We start from the raw sequence: 11,294 nt of genomic DNA, 5'->3' as shown, positions 1-11,294 counted from the left end.
CATACATCCTGCCCCACACCTGCAGGTTTTCTGGTCCAAGGTCTCAGCAATTGCCACTGGGTGTAACTTACGGGATTTGGCCTTAAGCCCTTTTGATCCCTTTCACACAGGCCCCGCTGTACAGAGAATCCATCCAGCCCATTCTGTCGAGTCACTGATGACAGTGGTAGTCTCCTTGTTCCCGCTGGGTATTCCACACTGTTCCAAATGACCACCCGGTGTGGGCTTGGGTACCTGTTTACATCCTGTACTGCAGAGTGTCCTCATTCTCTCAGCCTGGTTTGTCACCACCACCCGCACACGCCTACCACACATGCACACACACGTGCATAGGTGCCTACACACACAGCCCTGGTCTGGTCCAGGGAACATGCCTACATTCCAGCCTTTTCTCTCCCCTCCCGGGGGTGGCCTGACCTGCACCCCTCCCCAACACTCTCGGCAGCCAGATTTACTGCTACAGGGAGCTCCCGCACCAGGTTCAGATGGCGAAGCTCTACCAGGACGACAAGCAGTTTGTGGACATGCCACTGTCCTCGACTCCAGGTAAGGCGACTGGGGGCCCCACCTTCTGAACCTTCTGTACGAAAGATAGTGGGACGCAGGGCCGGGCAGGGAGGGGCTCCTGGGCGCCAGCTGATCCCTCCTGGCCACCCGCACCCCAGACCGAGTTCTGCAGCACTTCCGGGAGCTGGCCGCCCGCCACAACCACAGCATTCCCACGCCACTGCTTCGCGCCTTCATCCAGGAACACTTCCAGGCCGCGGGGCAGGAGCTGCAGCCCTGGACCCCCGAGGACTGGAAGGACAGGTACAGCCTGGACAGAAAACGAGAGAGGGCCCTTCAGGGAGGGCTGTCTCCCTGAGCCCTGGGGGTTCGGTTGGTGTTCTTCCAGCCCCCGGTTCCTGGGGAAGATCTCGGACCCCAAGCTACGGATCCGGGGGGAGCAGCTGCACCAGCTCTGGAAGAAACTGGGAAAGAAGGTGTGACTGCCCTGGGTGTTGGCAGGGGGGCCGAGCTGGGAGACAGTTTCGCCGGCTTGGGGCCCACCTTGCCTGTAGAGCACAGAGAGGGAGACATTTCCTAAAAGTCTGTACCCTATCCACTGGGTCCTTGAAAAGAGTTCTCTAGAAGGAATTTCTGGAGGGGTAGAAGGGAACATCTACTTCAAACTTCTCACCTCCTCACCATCCTCCCCCCAGGCAAATTCGGCCCGTCCTGTCACCTCCAGGCTGCCCAGCTGGGCTCTCCCTTCCCTGATCTCCTCGGGCCAGGCCTCGGCTCAGGACTATTTGCCACTGCTGATTGTGGCCTGTGGTCAGCACTGTCTGTTATGTACTTTCTCTCCTTTGTCTGAGGCTCAGAGAGGGCAGAGGTTTGCCCGAGGCTGCACAGCATCTGTCCTCCCAGCCGGCCCCCGGGGCCCTGGCACCCGCTGGCACAGAGTGGTGCTCCAGGGCCCTTCCCCACCCAGCCCCACAGGAGCAGACCCAGCTCTGTTCCACGACGCCCCTCAAAATAACTGACAGCCCACCGCTCTCCCACTGAAACCACACTCACTGGGACAGAACCAGGAGGCCACGAACAGAGAAAGTACCCGAAGGAGGCAGCCATCTCTACTCTGGTCCTACAGTTGCTCTCCCGAGGCCACGTTCATGTACGCCTGTCTCATTGGGAAAGCAGTTTGGGGTTTCCTTTCTCCTTACAAATAAAACTGCCAGTTACTTCACCAGCAAAAAGGGGTTCGTTTAGGAATAGCAGAGAACGGCCATCTGGGCTGAGTAACCCACAGGAAAACCGTGGGCAAGTCAGCAGCACGCAGAACAGGAACGCTGCTTTGTGGAGGAAGGGGGGCATTGGGAAGGCTGCTGCGAACAACAAGCCCTTTGCGGTAAACTGGGGCGTTCTGAGTACGGTGGCTTTTCATTGGCTGAGTTGTGACAGCCTCTCATTGGCTGGGCTGTTGCTGGGGGGGAAGAAACCTACCCCTTCAGCTGGGAGAGGAAGGAAGGCAGCATCCACTTGCAAGTTGGGATCTGCACTTGACAAAGAGTCTTAGGGCAGGAGGGCTTCACCTGCCAGCCTCCCGGAGGTTGTGAATGAGGTTTCCTTTCATTCATTTTCACACTCCATGCCTGGGTCAGAGGATGCGGGCCCTGAGTCTCTGGACCTGGCTTGGTGGTGGCCCCAGAGACGAGGCCAGGGGAGTGGAGGACGTGGTCCCCCTGGCCGGTCCTGATAATGGCCGTTGTTTGGTGAGCGCCTGCCAGGGCCGGGCTGGGTTAGCCAGGACTCCAGAGGCCCCCACGTGGGGCCGAGCAGACCAGGCTCCCGCAGCTCAGGCCTTGACCTCAGCCGTACCCGGCTGACCAGCAGCAGAGCCAGAACTCGTGCTCTGGCTCCCTGGCTCCAAAGCCGCAGCTGCCAGGGCCCCCCCCCCGCCAACCCGGCCTCTTGTGGACTCCACACCGTGGGGGTCCTGGGCTCCCTGTGCCCTCTCTCCTGACTGCAGGTGAAGCCAGAGGTCCTCAGCCACCCCGAGCAGTTCTCTCTGCTCTACTCAGAACACCCCTTCGTTGTGCCTGGTGGGCGCTTTGTCAAATTCTACTGGTGAGCGGCTGGGGCTTTAGGGCGGGAGTGGGGGAGCCCGGGGCCGGCAGGCTGTCCTGAGCAGGGTAGGGCACCCTGACTGGCCTGGGTATGCAGGGCAGGGGGTGGCGGGGGTGGGGGGGCAGGAGGGTGGGTGCCTGAGCTGCCCCTTTCCCCAGGGACTCCTACTGGGTGATGGGGGGGGGAGGGGCTGCTCCTCTCTGAGATGCCCGAGACCGTGAAGGGCATGCTGAACTTCCTGGACCTGGTGCGACTGTAAGAGGGGACGGGCTTGGCGCTGGATTGGCCTTGGCCTTGGCCGCTGGGCAGATGCCCCTCAGCAGGCCTCCTTCTCGGCAGCTGTGGACGTGTCCCCAACGGGGCCCGCGTGTACTCCCTGCAGCGGAGCCAGTCCCCCCTGCTGACTCTCATGATGCACTCCTAGGTGGCTCACACCAACGATACCCCCTTCCTGAGGTGGGCACCCCGGCCCCCTGCTGCCCTGCAGGCCCCCGTCCCTGAGACCTCCCAGGGCGGGACTGAGGGGGCGTGCCTGGGCTAAGGCGGTATCTGGCTCCGCCCCAGGGACAACATCGGGACCCTAGCTTTGGAATTGGACTTCTGGACTGAGCACAGGAACGTCTCTGTGAGCTCGGGGGGGAAGAACTACGTCCTGAATCACTATTCTGTCCCTTATGGGGGACCCAGGTAAGGAGCTGCCCCGCTAGCCTCTCAGTCTCTCATCGTTCACTCTGGTGTGAGGGCCAGTGACTTCGCCCCACATCTCCGATGGGTGATGCTAAAAGTCCAGGACAGTGCAGGGCTGTTGAAAGACAAGCCAAGGGCAGGTGAGGCAACATGGCGCAGCCTCCAGCTTGGGCTTAGAGCTTCCTGGTGCCAGGACGCTCGCTTTCCTCCTCCAGGCCCGAGTCTTACAGCAGAGACGGGGAGGTCAGGCATCTGGGTGGGGCTGGGACCCTGATGTTGTGTGTCAGGCCCCGGTCCCGGGTCTGCTGCTGCCTCGTCATCACAGGGGACCGGGAAGCTCTGTGGGCCGAGCTCAAGGCTGGGGCCGAGTCTGGCTGGGACTTCTCCTCACGTTGGCTCGTCAAAGGCCCGAACCCCAACTTGCTGAGCAGCATCCGGACCAGCAAACTCGTGCCTGTTGATCTCAACGCCTTCCTGTGCCAGGCAGAGGAGCTGATGAGCGACTTCTACTCCAGACCGGGTGAGCTCGCCAGCAGGAGGAGAGGGAGAACGGTGCTCGGCCGGCTTTGGTCCTGCCTCAGCCTTGGCCATGGAGCTGGAAGTAGGACCCTGGGTGAAGGGTCTGTACCCCGCCCCTGGTACTGCTAGAGCAAGGGTACAAATGGAGCCCACTCTCCATTCACGGTCCCTTTCTCACCATGAGGGAGTTATAGGTTCTGTGGGAGGGCACCTCAGTCCACACATTCAAACTCCCTCCATTCCCTTTGTCCTGCCAGAGCTAGGGGAATACACACGGCCAGTGCCCTCCCAGGAGGGACCTGGTAACAGGCCAGTGCAGGTCCTGAGAGCTATACAGGGCCGTCTGCTCAGGAAATTCCAGGTCCTAGAGGCCTGAAATGTGGCCCCCACGTATGCATGTCCCCTTGGTGCTCAGGATTTCTAGCCCTTGGGAAGGACAACAGGAGGAGGCCAAAGGAGATCTCTTGAAGGTATGGGGCCCAGGTTGCTCAGTCTAAAGACAGTGTCACCCCAGGGAACGACCTCCAAGACACAAAATACAGAAATATGCGGGAACAGCGCTTGGCTGCCATGAAAGCCATCCTGTGGAATGAGGAGAACGGTGCCTGGTTTGACTATGACCTTGAGAACAGAAGGAAGAACCTCGAGTTTTACCCATCCAACCTTAGTCCTCTCTGGTCTGGCTGTTTCTCTGACCCGGGAGTCGTGGACAAGGCTCTGAAATATCTGGAGGTGAGGAGGGGGCAGGGGCAGCAGGGCGGGCTGGTATACTGGGGGCAGAACCACCTGCTCTCTCCCTGCCTCTGAGCTAGTGACCTCCACTCCCTCCTGCTCCACCCCTGTGCCTGAGCCTGCAGGTCCCGCCGGAGCCACCAGGGGGCGGCAGTGAGCCAAGAAGAGAAAGTCCAGGAAGGGGACCATCTGGCTTTAGGAGGGCCCGGCCCCTTGGCTCCTCATCCAGTCCCCACCCACGGTCCGAGAAATGTCTGGAACCTTCTAGGACAGCCAGATCTTGACCTACCAGTACGGGATCCCGACCTCTCTCCGGAAGACAGGCCAGCAGTGGGACTTCCCCAATGCCTGGGCCCCCTTGCAGGACCTGGTCATCAGAGGTAGGGAGGCAGCAGTGGGGCACATCCCAGGGCCTGCCCTCCTTGCATCTAGAGGGTCAGCCCCCTGGTACTGGGGAGGTGTGAACAGAGGATGTGAGGGCTTTCTCTGGCTCTTCTGTTCTCATGGCTTCCCCCTCAGCAGACATTTGTGTCTGCCCCCACCTGTCCAGGGAACCAGCCTTCCTTTGTCTCTCCAAACCCAGGCCCTGGGGAAAGAGCACGTTGGCTTTTCACGTGGTTTCAAGATGAAGGTCTTGAGGCTCTCGGGCCTCTTTCCCTCCTTGAGGAGAGTAAGGTTCAGGCCCATGCTCCCTCTGGGTTGGGGACTCAGGTGGCTCAGGGTCCCGCCTGGGGCAGGGTGGGGTCTAGGTCTGGCCAAGTGTCCTTCCCCTCGGGCCCAGGAAGTGGCTTTCCAGCTGGCTCAGAATTGGATCCAAACCAACTTTGAGGTCTACTCCAGAAAGTCAGCCATGTATGAGAAGGTGAGCTGCTCCTGAGCCCTGACCCTCCTGGGCCTCCTCCCCACGAGGAGATGGGGGAATTGCCAGGCTTTGCAAAGCCCGGGGACAGTGGTGACGCCCAGTGGCCATTCTTGGGCACTGCAGGCCAGGGCAGCTTCTCCCACAGGGGCTCCCGTTTCTGGCTTTCCCTAGAGGGCTGAGGTGAGGGGGCGCGGGGGTGGGGTGGGTAGTGCCTGACCTTAGAGCCTGTCCTTTTGTTCCCAGTATGACATCAGCAACGGTGTGGTCAGCCAGGTGGAGGAGGGGAGTATGAAGTTCAGGTGAGTGGGCCCACATCCCATAGGAACTACAGGGCTCTGCTGTCCCCGCAACTGGCCATGACCTCCGCTGTCTGGGCCCGTTTCCTCCTGTGGGTGTGGGTCCACAGGGAGGAGCCTGCCTGGAGCTCCTTTGTCCTCCTGGGGTTAGGCAGTTCTAGAGCCCCTGGGTGGAGATCTCACACCCCCTAAAATAGGGCTTGAGGGCCTTCCCCAGAGATCCTGCCCCACTAGCCATTCCTCTCTCCAGGAGGGCTTTGGCTGGACCAGTGGAGTGGTCCCGATGCTCCTGGACCGCTACGGCGACCGACTGAGCTCGGGGACCCAGACCGCTTTCCTGGTGCCCCAGTGCCTCACAACTGCCCTTCTGCTCAGCCTCCTGCCACAGTGATGGGCCTCCCTGCCCCGTCTGCCTCATTAAACCTCTGCGTGAGTCCTCACGTTTTCTTACTTCTAGAGCCCCCATACCCCACCCAGAGCCAGTCCTTGGAGTGGTCAGGATAGGGACCTGGAAGTCATGGGCTGTGTGCCCTTATCCCTCCTAGAACCCCAGTAAGGAGGAAATCCTATTTTGCGGGGAACACCTGGCCCCATAGGCCATACAACCTGGCTTCCCAAACACATACTCCAAATGCTTTATTGTTCTGTTGAGATGCTTACAAATACTGAAAATCGCCCAGCCCAGGCCGGGCAACCATGGCCCAGTGTTGGGCAGAGGAGCAGGGTTGTGGGCTTAGTGTTAAGGCGTGAAGGGCTGAGGCCAGACGGCTGGGGGCCTGGTCCTCTGCTCTCCATTTCTGTCATCCTTCTGAGGCGGAAGGGAGGGCAGCCAGCCCCCAGGGTCCTCCCCCTCGGCTCCTGCTCAGGCTTCCCCCAGCGGGCGTCTGAGCGGCCCTCCATCCCTGTTAGAAACCCAGCCAGTTCTGTAGAACCCAGTCCAGCTGCCTCTCCCATCTGCTTCCTTCCTCCAGTCTCTGGATGTCCAAGCTTCGTCCCTTCTGGCTCTAAGCAAGGCACGAGTGCAAGGGAGAGGTCTGGACTAGGGGGCGGCCGGCTGTGCACCAGGGCCTGGAGACATAGGGGGCAGGGAGCAGGTGCTCGGTCCCTCCCCCCGGCATGAGATGCACAAGGTCCTGGGCTGGAGAGGTCGCAGTACGTACCCTCGGATGGGCCCACGGCTGCAGCATGGGCGGGGCCACGGCAACGAGTGTATGACCATGGCGATGAAGCAGTCACTGTGCAGATCGTGGTTGGGGGTCTGCAAAAAGGGGATGGGGTTAGGACCTCAAGGATGGCACTGGAGGTCTCTGGCCCTTGAACAAAGGGGAGAGCAGGGGAGAGCGGGGTTGGAGAAGTACACCGCCTGAGCTGTTACCCCACTCTTGATGTGGTTCTCCTCAGCCCCCAAGGCCCCCGCAAAGGGGGCTGAGGCAAGAAGGGATCTTTGGCAGATTCTGGTACCATAGTTTGTCCTTTTGCAAAAGAGAACACAGGCTGGGGAGTGCAGGTGCCAGGTCAGAGCTTGAGGCCCCCTCTTGTGACAGCTCCTCAGGCCCGGGGCAGGGCCCTCCAAGGTTACTGCAGATTCTGGGCTCCCAGGAGCCTCCCCACTTTTCATCTGCTGGCTGGTTCTTCAGGGGGCCTGAGCCCAGAAATTCACAGGATGAGCTCCTTACACCGTAGAACAGTACAAAGTCACCTACAACAGCCCCAGGCACGCTCCGCCCTTCCAGGCCTCTGGGGGCACTCCTGTGTGGCCCGGTGTGCACCTCTGTCTCCAGGGCGGAGCAGCAGGTGGGCTGGCCCGAGGGTCCAGGAGGTCCACACCGGTCAGTTCATGAATTGAGTGTAGCCCTCAGCTCCGGTCACGATGACATCCATCCAGATGCGCATGGCCTCGGCAGATGGGGCCACCATGTAGTAGAGCCGGTCATGGGTCTTCACACAGAAGGTGAGGGCTGGGTTCGGGCTCTGCTCAGGGAGAGAGGAAGGTCTAAGCCAGGGCTCACCTCTGACCCCCCATCTGCCCTTTCCCCTCCCCGTCTCCAGGACACCCTAGAGCTCAGGACGGAGTCTGAAACAGGCCCCGAACCTAGTGCCCATCAGTCCAGCGGGCCCCCGCTGGAGACGGTCCCCTCCTCACACCCGGACCATCCATGGGCCCTGGCAGGGCCGTACCCTGCCTCGTGGGGGCACTGTTCCTCAGCGAGCCCGGGGGCACAAAAGCATCACAGGAATCGGACACAAAGGGCCCTTCCCGTGAGGACCAGAGTCTCCTCTCAGCCCAAGAGGGGCCGATGGAAAAAGCTGCAGGTGGGATGCTGGGCCGCAGAGGAGGGGAGGTCAGGGCTGAGGTGGGCACCCGAGGCTTGGGGGGAGGGAGGCTGATTACATGAGGGCAGACAGCCCAGGCCTCGGACACATCCCCCTCTATCAGTCCCCCCAGCCAGAACCCTCCCGGAGAACCCCTTCCTCCCTTTAGCCCTCCTTTCTGTGGTGCCCACCCCTCCCCCCACAGGGACACAGCCTGCTGTCATCTCAAGAGAGGGGGCCACAAGCCACCCCCCCACTGCTCCTCCTTCAGGCCTGGGGAAGGGGGGCGGAGGGGAGAGTAAAGGGTCAGGGACAAGTAGGGGACAGGAGGCATTAATGCGCAGTTTTGGTTACACGTAGGTGGGGGAGGGGTACCTCGGTCACCACAGTGAAGCTGAAAAACCTCTTCTGGGAAGGGGAGAGGGAGAGAGGAAGAGAAAGTTTACAAAGAGACCAAGCCATGGGTCCAAGGCTCTGGAGGACGCAGGCTGGAGGCTGTCGTCCCACAACGCCACGGGGCCCGCCCTCACCTTGGCCGCACTGCGCAGGTGGTCATAGTAGACCTCCTCGATGGCCTGGAAGTAGATGACCCCCTTCAGCTTCGTCTCATGCTTGTCTGCAAAGGAAATAAGGCCGGGCTGAGGAGGCCTGTCGTCCCTCAGGTGACGTGCTGCTGAAGGAGCACCCCTGCCCCCAGTCTGAGAAATGGGGTGATTCCCAGGACTCCAGAACAGAGCCCAACATGGAGCCCCGAAGATCTGGTCAGTGCTCAGCCTTGCTCAGAATTAGAGAACGCAAATTAGAACTCCACTGAGATACCACTTCTCACCTACCAGAATGGCAAAAATATGCCAACAATAAACAGCACCCCTTAGGTGGGGCTCTGGAGAAACAGGGGAGGTGGTCTGGTAAGTGACAGGTAAGTCCTACCAGGATTAGGTGTTTGCCCTTCGAGCCAATGACTGCACTTACGGACATTTATTTTACAAGTAACAAATTTACACACGTATTCACCCCAACAGTATCGGTACTCATGAAATACTGCAAACAACGCACGTGTCCCCGAGTAGAGATTGGTTAATAAATTATAGTTTAGCACATGAGGGGATACTACACCGCTCTTAAATGATTCAGAAATCTCTGATACATAGTTTCAGAAATACAGCTTAACTTAAAATGTTTCAGATGTAGATATATCTCACACAGATCTGATACGTTAGCAGTAAAAGAAGGAATGCATTGTATGCCACCTTTTGTGTAAGAAAACGAGTAACAGTCTATGTTTGCATTTGCTTACATTCTAAAACTCTACAAGGATACACAAGAGATTTATAATAAAAACAGTCATCTGGAGTGAGCAGAGGCATAAGTCCCAATCTAAAGCTTTTTGGGCGTTTTGATATCAGAACTCTATGAATGCATTGGCCTATTCGCCTCTAATATTAAAAGACAGAAAGACACGTAGCACCTAGAGGCAGGGGTGACAGGAAGAAGCTAATAGCAGAGGGGACCGTTCCAGTGGGGAGGGAGGGGGACTGCCAAGGGAAAGCCCAGGGCCTGGGCCATCTTGTCTTGTGGCAAACACTGCTCGGGCACCACAACCGAAAGGTCCACAGTCACTAAACTCAGACAGTGACAGCCGATGGCCTGGACCTTGCTCTGCACCCTTCCCCCACCCCTGTGTCCTATCCGGCCTGAGTCCTCCATCCGGGAGCACTGCTGTAGCCTCCTCGATGTGCCCCGGCCCCACCCTCTGCCCCTTCAACTCCTCTCCCCTAAGGACAAGGGAGCGATCTTCCTAAAGCAAACCTAATCCTGCTGCCTCAACCCGCGAGCCTCCCGGCCAGTTCCCTCCCCGGGAACCTGCCGCCATCTTGGCTTGGCAAAGGGTACTTACAGGCCGGTGCCAACACGCCCCTCTGGTCTTATCTCACATCCTTCCCCTGCACCAATGCGTTCTATCTGGCCAGGTGGAGCTGCTGACCAGTCCCTTAAGAGTATGCTCTGCATACACTGGAGCGGTCTCCAGCCCATTCCCTTGGCAAATTCCTAAATGGTCGTCCAGACCTATTGCGAGCGTCACCGCTGTGGTGCCTGGCTGCACTCCCCTGTGTTCCCACAGCATGGATGTTCCTCTACAGAACTTAACCATACTAAATCTGAGCCCTTCTTTACCCGTCTGTAGGTCTACCTCCTCCAACACCAACAGCTATGTGCCTAGCACACAGCAGGTGCTCAGTGCTGAAGGAGCCCTAGGCGCTGGGATCACCAGCAATCACAGATCCTTCTCTTAGGAACCTACAATCCAGTGGGGAGGAAAGCACAGGCATACAGGCGTTCATTAGCTATGTGACTTCGACAGCACGGCTGGGAACCCCGAGAGAGCATCTACACGTTGTAAGCGGTCGTGAGCACTAAGTGAGAGAACACGTTCGGAGGGTTCAGCACAGTGTCTGGGACACAACATGTGGCAGCTGCGATCGTTACGCCCCTGGGCCGATGGGCCCAGCTCCACCCGACGCTTCCTCTTGGGACGGGGACACAGCCCCACCCTGGCCCCCAGGCCCGGCCACCCCTCCAGTAGCACCTGTCCCTTCACTGGAAATACTAACAGCTCCTGCCTCTGCTTCCTAGCCAGCCACGTTTCCTCCTCGTGTGCAATGGCTCCCACCCCTGTACACAGCTCCGGTCTCTGAGTCCACATTATCCTCGGCCTTTCTGCAGCATCCCTCGTCCCCGGCGACACGACGCTCCCTGCCTGCAAACGTCTGCTCCTTGGGCTGGCTTCCCTCCCTGTTTCCGCCTCTCATCTGAAAGTCGTCTTCCTTCGTTCCACAGACATTAAGGAAGGTCACAGAGGCCAAGGGCCAGCCCAGCACCTGGCATGTGGCTTCCTGCCCCTCGTCCCTTTGCCCGTCCCTCTGCTTCCTCCTTCCCCAGGGCATGGACTTTCATCTCCCTCTGAGGTCCAGCTGCCCACACTCAGCCTTAGCTCTGCTTCTTAGCAGCTGTGAGACCCTGGGGAGTTTACTTACTTAACCTCTTGGAGCCTATGTTCCTCATCTGTAAGATAGGCGTGAAACAGTGCTTCCCTCCCAGGACGATGACGAAAAGTAGACGAGACGAGGCACGCAGAATGCTTAGCACGGCAGCCCGCTCAGGCGAGTGCTCGGTGAGGATGACCTGCTATCCCTATTACTCCAACCGATTCAACTCCAACCCTGACCTTTCTCCTCAACCTACATGTCCCAGGGGCACTTCAACCTCGACAGGCC

General features: G+C 59.2%; 2 protein-coding genes across 18 annotated transcripts in view; one reads left to right on the top strand and one right to left on the bottom strand.

The window, feature by feature from the left end:
* Positions 1-419: 419 nt before the first annotated feature.
* TREH (trehalase) lies at positions 420-9,374 on the top strand (the record flags this gene model as incomplete). The annotated part of the gene is given in 15 exon segments (XM_058690425.1): positions 420-546; positions 666-810; positions 896-983; positions 2,513-2,610; positions 2,769-2,793; positions 2,795-2,865; positions 2,950-3,066; positions 3,175-3,297; positions 3,513-3,817; positions 4,331-4,548; positions 4,817-5,410; positions 5,654-5,671; positions 5,674-5,709; positions 5,957-8,019; positions 8,682-9,374. Coding segments are annotated over 14 exon segments (2,106 nt in total), but the record flags the coding sequence as incomplete, so codon positions are not given.
* PHLDB1 (pleckstrin homology like domain family B member 1) overlaps positions 6,328-11,294 on the bottom strand; it is a 45,694-nt gene continuing 40,727 nt past the window's right edge. For 14 of the 17 annotated variants that reach the window (XM_058686923.1, XM_058686921.1, XM_058686922.1 and 11 more), the window contains 3 exons: positions 8,550-8,635; positions 8,395-8,427; positions 6,328-7,677 (listed from right to left, as the gene is read on the bottom strand). In XM_058686923.1, the coding sequence (XP_058542906.1) occupies positions 7,537-7,677; positions 8,395-8,427; positions 8,550-8,635 (260 nt within the window). In that variant the 3' untranslated portion in view covers positions 6,328-7,536. The remainder of the gene's footprint in view (positions 7,678-8,394; positions 8,428-8,549; positions 8,636-11,294) is intronic. The other 3 variants (XM_058686919.1, XM_058686932.1, XM_058686934.1) reach the window with 1 other exon arrangement.

Source organism: Neofelis nebulosa, chromosome 10 (assembly GCF_028018385.1).
Source record: "Neofelis nebulosa isolate mNeoNeb1 chromosome 10, mNeoNeb1.pri, whole genome shotgun sequence".
In the NCBI taxonomy this organism is placed as follows: domain Eukaryota; kingdom Metazoa; phylum Chordata; class Mammalia; order Carnivora; family Felidae; genus Neofelis; species Neofelis nebulosa.
This window is presented reverse-complemented; position numbering and strand designations above follow the sequence as displayed.